We start from the raw sequence: 11,846 nt of genomic DNA, 5'->3' as shown, positions 1-11,846 counted from the left end.
CCATACCAGCCCGTGGCATCCCGTGGTAGGGGAGTCGGACCAACCACAGCTTAAATTATATAATTTATACCTCAGCTTAAATTATATAATTCCTAGTTAAATCTATATAAAAGTGGGATGTCATCCGGTATGGTTAAATGAAAGCGTTTGTCGCGCCGGTAGTGTCACAGACAAAATGCGTTTATTAATACTGCTTTCCTTTGTTAACTTACTACCCTCCGAAGGGATGCCCCCTCAGTGCCCCTCAGTCTGACAAATTACCCCCCTTTTTTTCCCCATTCTTTTAAAATTCATATTCAAGGGAGGTTTTAGAACTCCAAGCTGAAACGTGTTAAGGGATAGACGGCCATGAGGAGCCAGCGGCACGTCGGAAAGCGAGGGCGGTTACTTTACAAACCCTCCGTCAGGGCCTTTCTCCCTACACAGCCCGGGTCCCCAGCCCTCAGACTGCTGCCAGAGGTCCTCCGCCGCACGGAAGGCCGCCTCCTACTCCCCATCTCCTGGGGTCTCTCCCCAGGCGCTTCCCGGAGGCGTGTCCCGAGGCGGGGGACGCTCGGCCCCGCCCCCGTGCGTCACCGCGTACTTGCGCAGAGGCGTTTCCCGGGGCGTGCCGCGGTTGCTAGGCGACCGCGCCGCTCCCCCTCCCGCCTCCCTTCCTAGCTGCTCTTCTCGCTCTTCCCGACCCGGGCCAGTCCCGAGCGAACGCGCGCGGAGCGCCAGTGTCCAGACGCGAGTTCCCGGGGCAGCGTCGCGGCCCGGAAGGCAGCCGCCCGGGCGCAGGTGGACGCCGCCCGCCCGCCCGCCTCTCCAACCGCCGCCCCTCCCCCCAGCGGGGTCCCGAGCTGCGGGATGGGCGGCACGGCTCGCGGGCCCGGGCGGAAGGATGAGGGGCCGCCGGGGGCCGCACTCCCGCCGCAGCAGCGGAGGTAACGGCGCCGCGGGCGTAACGGGCTGGGGCGCCCCGGTGAGCGCTGGCGCTGGCCGGCGGGGAGCGGGGCGGGGATGGGCGGGCTGGAGGCTGAGCGAACCCCCAGCGGGAGGGTTAGGGAAGGGGTCTGGCCCGCCGCCTTCTTCTCCATCCGCTGCCCTCCTCCCCAGCCCAGTGGGGGAGGAGGCTAGGGAAATAATTCCCACCCTGGGGTTCTCTCTGAAGCCCTCGATCGGGGATGTACGGTCAAGAAGTCCAAGGAGCTGGGACTTTTGTAGGGGCTTCTTAGCAAACTGGGGAGGATGAACAGGGATAACCGAGGACTTTGCCGTGAGGGGTGTGGTCTGGCCTCGGGGTGCAGGTGTGGGGCTCTCCTCGGTAGGGCTTTTCTGTGGATCCTGTTTGGAGAGTTTTTCCACCTTGCATTGTATTTTACACCTTAATAGAAGGGACCCCTCCCCGCTCCCCACTTCATTTGCATGGACACTTCCTTTGGCTCTTTATGGGAAATCTTGTAGGTCTTCCATCTGTCTTTCCCTGTAAATGTGGACGTCTGTCCCATTGTGTTTGTTTTATTCCTGCTGTTAGCAAAGAATCAGTCGCATCCAGAATTTTTGGTTCTTGTCAGTGAAGCAGTTCCCGTTAAAGACATAATTCTATCAGAACGTGACTGTTTTTTAAAAAGAGAACATTCTAAAAATATTTGTAGTGGGTTGTTAGGGTTTGTTTTTTGAGCTTTTAAAAAACTCTTTGTATTTCTATAACACATTGATTAAGAAAACTCTAGAACTGATTCTGAAAAACAGTTTTTACAAGCCACTGACTTATTGCAGCGTGCTTTTAAAGATTAAAAAAAAAAATTCTTCCCTGGCCGCTGGATCATTATCATTGCATTCATAGTATATCTTGTAAAAATGATACAGTGAAGTGCTAATGTGTGTTACTGGGAAGTCCGTGTTCTTGGTGGCAATACATTATTCAGGGCCATCTTGTGGATTAAAGAAATCCTCTCTGTCTTTTGTGTTCCCTTCCAGTGGTGGAGGCACAGTTTTAAAGTACAGAGAAATAATCTGTAATCACTTGGCATTTAGCTTCCACCATCCACTGGAAAACTAAGTGGTTAAAGACATGAAATGCTTGTGATTTAGATAATTTCTTTAGTATTTGCTGTAGAATTCACTGTATTTTTCTACAAATTAGATAGATGTTAAGTGGGTAGGTAAAGAGAAGACAGCCCTAAGAAGGCCTTTTATTTCTTGCTTATAAGACCCAGAAAGGTGTAGACTGGAACTATTCTTCCCTTTACAACTGTGTAGAAAATGGCTCAGAGAGGGAGCTGGTGTAGCCAGTTTTAGAGCTGAAATTAAAATCCATGTCTCCGACTTTGAAATACAGTCCTCCGTCTTGTTTGTTCTAGTTAGCTTTTAGGCTTCCGTATTTAAACTAGTCTTCGTTTTCGAGTAGTAAGTTAAATGAAATCCTTTGATAGTCCCTATCCTTAACAACATTCAGAAAGTAAGAATTATTTTAACTGTTTCAAAATACAAACCTAGAAATACTTTTATTTCTTTAGGTACAAAAAGAGAAAAGTTGGATTTCCTCTCTTCCTTTGCAAAATACCTCTGTAGTTTGTGTTCAGTGCCAAAATTCAAAGTGAACCTTTTTTTTCCCCCACCATAATCATTTTTATTGGGATATAATGTGCTTTACAATGTTGTGTTAGTTTCTGCGGTACAACAGTGTGGATCAGCCACAGGTTGCACATATATCCCCTCCCAGTTGAGCCTTCCTTGTACCTCCCCTGCCCCTCTAGGTCATCACAGAGCACCCATCTGAGCTCCCTGTGCTATATACATACTGCAGTTTCCCACTAGCTAGCTATTGTACGTATGGTAGTGTATATACAGAGTGGACATTTGTTTGTATTAATTATTCTTTGTAGAAGATAAGAAGTAGTTAAAAGACAAGGTGTTTTGGAAATACAAACTTATTTACTTTAGTTACTGACAGATTTTATCTGTAATCCTTTCAACTAGATTGGGGGATGGTGTCTATGATACCTTCATGATGATAGATGAAACCAAATGCCCACCCTGTTCAAATGTACTCTGCAATCCTTCTGAACCACCTCTACCCAGAAGACTAAATGTAAGTAAATGAAGTAATTCTTTGAGCTTTAATGGTCCTCCTGAAAGGAGAAAGTGCTACTTTGAATGATCAAGGTACAGTTATAGCTCACTGGTTAACCCAGGCTCTTTTTTTGTTTCTTTTTGGTTTCTCTTGAGTTTGAAATAACAGGTTCTGAGGTCCAAGTTTAGCTTTTCAGAGTGATTTTGATTTGGAATCCATTTATTTATTCCTTCCAATCACTGGGATAAATAAGGGGAAAAAATAGCATGCTACTTTTGTCTAGATAATGGTTATTCTTTTTAATAGAATGATAAATATATAGAGTGTATTATGATGGCTCATTTTAACAAAAACAAGGAACAGAAAATATCTCTGAACTTAGAGGTATGTTTTTTTCTGCAAGGTAGAAATGCAGTCCTAGCTTATTAGTATGCTTAAGAGAACCATTTTATAGATCATAAATAAAACTTGAACAGTACAGTTTGGTTTTGATGCATTTATTCATTTTGGAGCTTGCAGGCATTTAGCTTTTGACACCATTTTATTAAGGTAATAAAAAAAACTAATTCTTATTCCCTCGGCACACATAGAGTGATAGGGAGAGTGGGGTTTGGACAAGTTCCATGACAGGGAGAAGCTATCCTGTGGTTTTAAAATTTGCTGTGTGTCATCTAATGAACAAATTGAATAATTGAGCTGACTAATTTATCAATAATTCTCCTTCATATTTCTGTTTAAGACCTAAAATTATTTCTATATAAAGAACTGCTTGCATTTTTCATAGTCTTTCCCAGCTGTTTGTCAGCTTTGCCACTAAAAATCAACCTTTTCACTGCTTTCAAGGCTAGTAATATTACAGAATATGGGCTAAATATATCTGGAAGGCCAGTAACCCTATTTTTAATCTCCTTTCTGGATTGCAATAAGTTTCCTTTCCATTCTCTGCCAGCTTATTTTTATAATATATAAAAACTTCTGAAAACTCCAGAACCATATATGTAGTTCTTGTGTTGACGATCGGATTTCTTGGTTACTTACTGACCATTAGCATATCTCTATAGGAAACTTTTGCAGTTGGTCATCATGTGACTTAAAATACATTTTAACTAATTTTTTAAATTAAGAGCTAAACATTTATTAATTGATACAAATTATGTATAATTTATAAATATTTTTAAAATAAAATTGCATAATTACTTTTAATATACATTATTTTGGAAAGAACGCTAGAGAATTTGGAGATGATAATTGAATATAGATAATAGGCCATTTTAACGTCAGCACTGGCTGTTAGTTGTCAGTGCTAATCACTGTCTGTGTGTTAGTTGCTTAGTCATGTCCGACTCTTTGCAACCCCATGGGGTGTAGCCCACCAGGCTCTTCCATCCATGGGATTTTCCAGGCAGGAACACTGGAGTGGATTGCTATTTCCTTCTTCAGGGGATCTTCCTGACCCAGGGATCAAACCCAGGTCTCTTGCATTGCAGGCAGACTCTTTACCATCTGAGCCACCAGGGAAGCTGTCTAGTAGAGCAATTAAATTGCCTACTAATGTTTCAGGATCAAAATGAATTTTTTTTACTCTATGATACTCACAATAATACAATTTTGGAAACACAAGGTTTTATGTTCTAACCCAATGGTGTCTTTGCAAACTTTGCTGAAAAAGTACTTTTGAGGGCTTCCCTGGTGGACTAGCAGTTAAAAAATCCGCGTGCCAGTGCAGGCAACACAGGTTCAATCCCTGGTCCAGGAAGATCGTACATGCGGTGGAGCAATGAAGCCCGTGTACCACGACTTCTGAGCCAGTAGCCAGGAGCCCACGCTCTGCAACGAGAGAAGCCCACACAGAGCAACAGAGACCCAGCTCAGCCAGAAGTAAATAAATACATTTCAAAAGAAATAAACCTTTTTTTTTACACTGCTTTGGACCTCTTAGTGACACTTGTAGCTCTTTATGCCATGACTCCAGGACCCTACTGCTCATTTCACAAAGGCTTTTAGCTTCGTTGTTTATCCGAGATGCCTTACATTCTCATTGTAAATGATAAATCATCTGCTCCTAGGCTTTTAATAGGTTAGCTTTGTGTTGCAGAGATTTAGGGTTGAGAGTGAGAGGGTGGTGTTCTATAACTACTTTAACATGTGTGTGGAATTGTAGATTCTTCTAGAACAATGAAAGAAAGATTTTTATTTATAGCACAGCAGATTTGATACATAATTGATTCAGGCCAGTATTTGAGTTATTTACAAGAAAGGAAAGAAAGCTAAGAAAAGAACCCCTCCCTGTGTGGAAAAATTCCTTCCTGGAATTCTTCAGATGCATTGGAGATTCAGAACTTGACAATCCATGGGGGCCTAGACCTGAAGTGTTGGGTTCTGTTCTGGGTGCCACGCTTGCACAAAGTGCAGCCTGTGGTGAGAACGTGGGATCACAAGCCGTGTGAGGTGGAGGTTGCGATGGGGATGATGAGTCTACAGAAAAACAGTGGGGTAGAACAACCCTTTTAGGTATCTGAAGAGCTTTAGCGTGGAAATTTGGATACTCCTGTGCAAGTCCAGAGAGCAAAGTAAGACTTAAATTGCAGAGAGAGAGATTTAGGCTCATTTTAAGGAAAAACCACGAGTCAGCAAATCCAAATGACATCCTTAATCTTATTGTAATAGTTTTGTGGCAGTTAATTTTCTGTTGTATATCTGTTCTTATTAATGTTCTGTACCTGAGACCCTCTCTTGATCACAAACAGAAGTGAAGACCTGGAGAGCCAGGGCAGCCTTCCTTGTAGGCAGAGTTAGGTGAAGTACCCAGGGATGGACCCTGGACCACAGATAGCTTTCCTACCAGCTTGTCGAGTTCCTAGACAATTATTCCTTTGGGTTGAGACATTAATCTTCTATTAAAGTTCAAATAGCTCTGGAGAGGTGGTAGCACATTAAATTGTATAGCAAGTTGCAAGCAGGTTTTATGTGGGGGAGAAAGTGGGTGAAGTGTTTCCATGCATCCTAAGAGAAGCCCAATCAAGAAGCCCTTCTTGGAGCAGAAGGCATATTTAATGCCAGACATCTGGTGGAGGGGGAGTCTGGAGCCACAGAGGAAGGCACCACAGAGAGAAAAGATAAGCTAGACGGGGAAGGGAGGGTGTATCAGAGTTTAAACCTTACTGTGCTGAGAATTTTCCCTAATTGTTACCAGTATTTTTAACCTGTTTTATCATTTGCGAAGGTCTTTCACATATATCATTAATTGATTCTCCTAACATACTACAAGGTGGTATTATCCACATTTTACAGATGGAGAAATCCAGGCTAAGAAACCGGGCTAAAGGTTTTACCTGTCCTGTGACCAACAGTTTTTGAGCAGTGTGGCCATCCCAGCCAAGGCCTCTGACTTCATATTTTTTAAGAATGTGTCCCCAAGACTTTAGAGTAAATATTTAGATGCGTTTAGGTTAGATAATAAAAATGTTAAGGAAAACTGGTTGAGATGCATGCAAATGTTCGGTTTTGTTGTGTATATCTAGCTAAAATCAAACAGTTATAATTCTTTAGTTCAGCAAAGCATGTCTCCTAATAGATTGTAGAGCCTTGAGATCACATGTTTTTTGGAAATCTCAATTGTTCACTACAATTGAGTATTTACTTTTATAGTAGTATTGAACATCCTTAAAAACAGGAATAATTATTTGATTTAACTGATGATAAGAAAAATGTTAATCCATGGCTGATTCATGTCAATGTATGCAAAAACCACTACAATATTGTAAAGTAATTAGCCTCCAACTAATAAAAAAAGAAAAAGAAAAATGTTGCTTTATATTTATATTTTAGCACTTCTTGACTAGTGATCATTCTCTGTTTTGGTATCAGAGATCTCTCCTGGTCCCTGTCTTACCTCTTTATTTAGAAACCCAATGTCTCCAAAGTATGGCTATAGTTGTACTGGCTGCTTTGCTTATATGTAAGATGGTGCAATGCCTCATTTTTGTAACTGTAGTACTCTATAAATGTTTAAATTGATTATAGGACAGGAACAGGCAGGAACTAATATCCTGCTTTTGTAACTAAATTAGGGTCTGTCTAGATATGCTGACAATTTTTTTCATCCCTTTTTTGTTTTTATTTATATTTTTATTTATATAGATGATAGATTAGGTGTTGTTTATTTAGGTCTTGTTAAAATTCTGTTTTTTAAATATTTGGGCACTTTGGATCATTACCTTATAATTTGTGTCATATTTTAAGAGATCATGACTATAGCTCAGAGCTCCCCTGAAATGATCATAGAGGCTCTCAGACACATCAGAGGTGCAGTTCTTCAGATCCATTAAAAAAAATTGTTCTTGGAACTGTCCTGGAATTTTTTTTTTTTTGAACAGTGGATTTAGCATTTTTTTCCCTTTTCTTCTTCTTAGCACCTTCTTACATTTTTCTCTTTTTTTTTGGTGTTTGGTTTTTTGCCCTTTTTCTCCATCTATTTTCAAAGAATCTTATTTCAGAGATATTCAATAAGTAGAGTTTTCTTCTGTGGCTTACTGTTCTTTGCAGAAAAAGGTGATGCAAAATCAAGTAAAGAGTTGTGTGCCTCTGTCGTGTAGGCTCTTGCTGAGGAAGAGTGGTGTATGTGTCTGTGAGCCTGGGAGAGAGAGAAGGAAAGAAAGAGGCTATCTTTCTTTAGGAGAGGCCCCTTTCCACAGGGGCCTTGGATTCTTACTGTTCCTCATCAGATACAGAAAGAATTGGCCTCCATGATCTCAGGAGTCTTCTCTGGATTAGAACTTTTGTGATTGAGTGAAGGGAGGTAGGAAGATGGAATAATTTATTTGGGGACCCTGGAGTGGATGATGAGGCCTTGGTTGATTCCAGACCACGATCAGCACTCAGGCCTTACTGGAGAGTTAGAACAGACACCAGGAGAAGCTGGTGCCAAGTTGTATTAACGTTCTGACTGAGTCAGAAGCGCTGGCTTCACATCCTGCCTCTGTCCCTTTATTGTTTACAGAACACTGTAACATGCATTGTTTTGCTCCTGATACGTGCCCTTAAGATTTGGGAAGATACTTGGAAACAGGTGTGAACAGTGTAGGACAGTATATGTATAATCAGGTGCCGGATTATATGGTAGATGGAAAAGCTACAGTTGAGACGTGAGTGGACCCACAGTGCGGGCTTGGAGTGGCCCTGAGTAGGAGAGAGAGAGGAGGAGAATCAGCCTTTGACAGAGTGTAGGATTCAAGTGGATGCGGTGGAAAGATCCTCAGTAGGAAGACACACCTGTTAGAAGGAATCTAGCATGTTTAGGGTATGGTAAGATGACCATCTTGTCTGGAACAAAGCAAGACATATGTAGGGAGTTGGGGTGCCCTTAACAGTCACGGAGTCTGAAGATTAGCATAGCATAGGTTTCTAGGGATGCCTGCTTTTCTCATCTCACTTTTGGGTCTTTTAACTACACAACTGGACATGTTTTGTTCAGTCCAGGGGAGGATTCTTCCATCCTTCCACTGTTTTTAGTGACTTTAACAGATTCATTTCTCTTTGCCATAGATCACCACTGAGCATTTAACAAGAGATCCTACTCAACGCTTCCTGAATGGAGGTGAGATGAAGGTAGAACAGCTATTTCAAGAATTTGGCAATGGAAGGGCCGACAACCTTCAGTCAGATGGTATCAACGACTCTGAAAAATGCTCTCCCTCCGCTTCTCAGGGTAAAAGTTCAGATAGTTTGAATACAGTGAAATCCAGCAGTTCATCCAAAGCATCTAAAATGGTGCCTCTGACTCCAGAACAGGCCCTGAAGCAATATAAACATCACCTCACTGCTTATGAGAAGCTGGAAATTGTCAATTATCCAGAAATTTACTTTGTGGGTCCAAATGCCAAAAAAAGACATGGAGTTATTGGTGGTCCTAATAACAGTGGGTATGACGATGCAGATGGGTCCTATATTCACGTGCCTCGAGACCATCTGGCTTATCGATATGAGGTGCTGAAAATTATTGGCAAGGGCAGTTTTGGGCAGGTAGCCCGGGTCTATGATCACAAACTTCGGCAGTACGTAGCCCTGAAGATGGTACGCAATGAAAAGCGCTTCCATCGCCAAGCAGCCGAGGAGATCCGGATTTTGGAACATCTTAAAAAGCAGGATAAAACTGGTAGTATGAACGTTATTCACATGCTAGAAAGTTTCACATTCCGGAACCATGTTTGCATGGCCTTTGAATTGCTGAGCATAGACCTTTATGAGCTCATTAAAAAAAACAAGTTCCAGGGCTTTAGCATCCAGTTAGTTCGCAAGTTTGCTCAATCCATCTTGCAATCCTTGGATGCGCTCCACAAAAACAAGATCATTCACTGTGACCTAAAGCCAGAGAACATTCTCCTGAAACAGCATGGGCGCAGTGCGACCAAGGTCATTGACTTTGGCTCCAGCTGTTTCGAGTACCAGAAGCTGTACACCTACATCCAGTCTCGGTTCTACAGAGCTCCGGAGATAATCCTGGGAAGCCGCTACAGCACACCCATCGACATATGGAGTTTTGGCTGCATCCTCGCAGAGCTTCTGACAGGACAGCCGCTCTTCCCTGGAGAGGATGAAGGAGACCAGCTAGCCTGTATGATGGAGCTTCTGGGGATGCCACCAGCAAAACTTCTGGAACAGTCCAAACGTGCCAAGTACTTTATTAACTCCAAGGGCCTGCCTCGCTACTGTTCTGTGACCACTCAGGCCGATGGGAGGGCAGTGCTTGTGGGAGGTCGTTCGCGGAGGGGTAAGAAGCGGGGTCCCCCAGGCAGCAAAGATTGGGGGACAGCGCTGAAAGGGTGTGAGGACTACTTATTTATAGAGTTTCTGAAAAGATGCCTCCAGTGGGACCCCTCTGCCCGCCTGACCCCGGCTCAAGCATTAAGACACCCTTGGATTAGCAAATCTGTTCCCAGACCTCTCACCATTGAAAAGGTGTCAGGCAAACGGGTAGTAAATCCTGCAAATGCTTTCCAGGGACTGGGTTCCAAGTTGCCTCCAGTTGTAGGAATAGCCAATAAGCTTAAAGCTAACTTAATGTCAGAAACCAATGGTGGTATACCTCTGTGCAGTGTATTGCCAAAACTGATTAACTAATGGATAGCGATGTGCTCAAGAGATGCATATATATGTATTTTTAATTATCTTGCAAACCTGAAAATGGAAAAAAAGCCCATTGGTGGATGTGTTTTTTGTCAATGTAGATTTTTTTTTTAATAAGGCAAAGCATTTTTATATGACTGTTAAAAGAACTCTTCACAAGGGCTAGATTACCTAACCAGCTTGTATTGGCCATCCTGGAATATATATTAAAAGACTTTTTATAGGTCAGTGCATCTTTTGTTATTATTGGCAGGCATGCATCAACTTCCGTATTAAATTTGGTTGGTTTAAATCTCTTTCTCTCAAGGTAGAAGGTATGCCAGAAAGTATATCCTGATCATTAACTTCTAGACTCCCTCAGCGTCTGTTCCAGAGGGTTAATCTGGGACATAGCTGTAGTTACAGGTGAGAGCCAAAGCGAGACCTCTTGTCCCAGCCCGCTGTCCTGTGGGCTCCTGCCAGAGGGAAGGGCTCACGGTAGAATGTGAGGTCTCCTGGAGAAGTCTGCTTCCAAGTGGCTCACTTCATTTCTGTGATGGGTGGTGTTTCTATTTTATATTGTCATTGTTTTGCTGCTGATTAGTTTCCTGGGCACTGAAAGCATTTTACAGACATCTTGTGCTGAGTTGCTCAGTCGTGTCCGACTCTGACCCCCTGGACTGTAGCCCACCAGGCTCCTCTGTCCATGGGATTCTCCAGGCAAGAACACTGGAGTGGGCTGCCATGCCCTTCCTCCGGGGATCTTCCCAACCCAGGGATTTAACCCTGGTCTCCAGATGAGCCAGGACATTAAAGGTAGCTTCAGCGTGCAGATGGCTGCTGCATCTCCATGGATTCTTTCCTCATGAAGTGATCACTGTCACGTGGAGCTGACCACAGCTCCATCACTCCACTCCTCTTTCCAGCTGTCTGCCAGCTTAACGTGCCACAGTTCTGGCCCTTTCAGTTTAAACAGAAGACTATTCCCTGGATTCAGAGCGAGCTTCGGTTATGAGAAAATCCAAAGACTGTAATCCGTTTCATTTTTCCTTCACTTGAATATTCTATTTCTGTTCTAAGATTTAAACAGCAAGGGCTAGTAATAAAGCTCATTGCTAACCAGATGCCGTCCTCAGAAGGGTGGGAAGGGACAGCAGCTAACTCACTTGCTGACTTGTTTTCTTCCCCCTGTCCTGCCTCTGCTTCTATCCTCCTCCAGAACGGGAGTCCACCTGAATGCTGTCCTGATGGGGTTCTCTGCAGAGTAGACCGTTGCTTTCTCTAACTGTTCTCAGAATTATCCAGTTCCATTTTAACATGGAATTTAGTCTCTGCAGATTCCATAAGATGGGGAGGAGGCTGGTTTTGTTGGACAACACAGAAAAAAGAAGGAACATGCCACAGGCACTTTGCTTCAGGAGCTTTTGCCCTGAGCAGAAGTTTTCCTGATGGCCACAGCACAGGCTGTGAGGGTAGATGTCCGGAGCGCGGCCCCAGCCTCTTGGGTGCAAGGCCACATGCAGGGCAGGGTTCAGACTGAGGCCCCAGCCTCTTAAAAGGGGACATCCTGGTACTTCTGGGGCCTGAGCAACTGTATATTTAAAACCTTAGTTATTTGCCCTACCCCTGGTTTGCAGAAGGCAATGGAATATGCAAGTCCTTTGAGCCCTTTAACTCTTGCTAA

The 11,846-nt window shown here is 43.4% G+C and overlaps 1 protein-coding gene across 2 annotated transcripts; it reads left to right on the top strand.

Annotated features, from left to right (window-relative positions):
• The first annotated feature begins 656 nt into the window (after positions 1-656).
• On the top strand, positions 657-10,411 carry DYRK3 (dual specificity tyrosine phosphorylation regulated kinase 3). 2 transcript variants are annotated; one of them, XM_043485852.1, is made up of 3 exons: positions 657-926; positions 2,965-3,076; positions 8,603-10,411. In XM_043485852.1, the coding sequence occupies exons 1-3, from the start codon at positions 850-852 to the stop codon at positions 10,175-10,177; spliced, it is 1,764 nt and encodes a 587-aa protein (XP_043341787.1). In that variant the 5' UTR covers positions 657-849; the 3' UTR covers positions 10,178-10,411. The 2 variants fall into 2 exon arrangements, with proteins under 2 accessions (XP_043341787.1, XP_043341788.1); XM_043485853.1 differs by having other exon boundaries at positions 842-964.
• Positions 10,412-11,846: the final 1,435 nt, after the last annotated feature.

Source organism: Cervus canadensis, chromosome 13, assembly GCF_019320065.1.
Source record: "Cervus canadensis isolate Bull #8, Minnesota chromosome 13, ASM1932006v1, whole genome shotgun sequence".
NCBI classification, from domain to species: Eukaryota; Metazoa; Chordata; class Mammalia; order Artiodactyla; family Cervidae; genus Cervus; species Cervus canadensis.
This window is presented reverse-complemented; position numbering and strand designations above follow the sequence as displayed.

Excerpts from the sequence above, each read along its gene's own strand:
- DYRK3 (XM_043485852.1), top strand. The coding sequence starts at position 850 with ATGGGCGGCACGGCTCGCGGGCCCGGGCGGAAGGATGAGGGGCCGCCG. Across the intron at positions 927-2,964 it reads CTCCCGCCGCAGCAGCGGAG|ATTGGGGGATGGTGTCTATG; the intron begins GTAACGGCGCCG and ends CCTTTCAACTAG. Across the intron at positions 3,077-8,602 it reads CTCTACCCAGAAGACTAAAT|ATCACCACTGAGCATTTAAC; the intron begins GTAAGTAAATGA and ends TCTTTGCCATAG.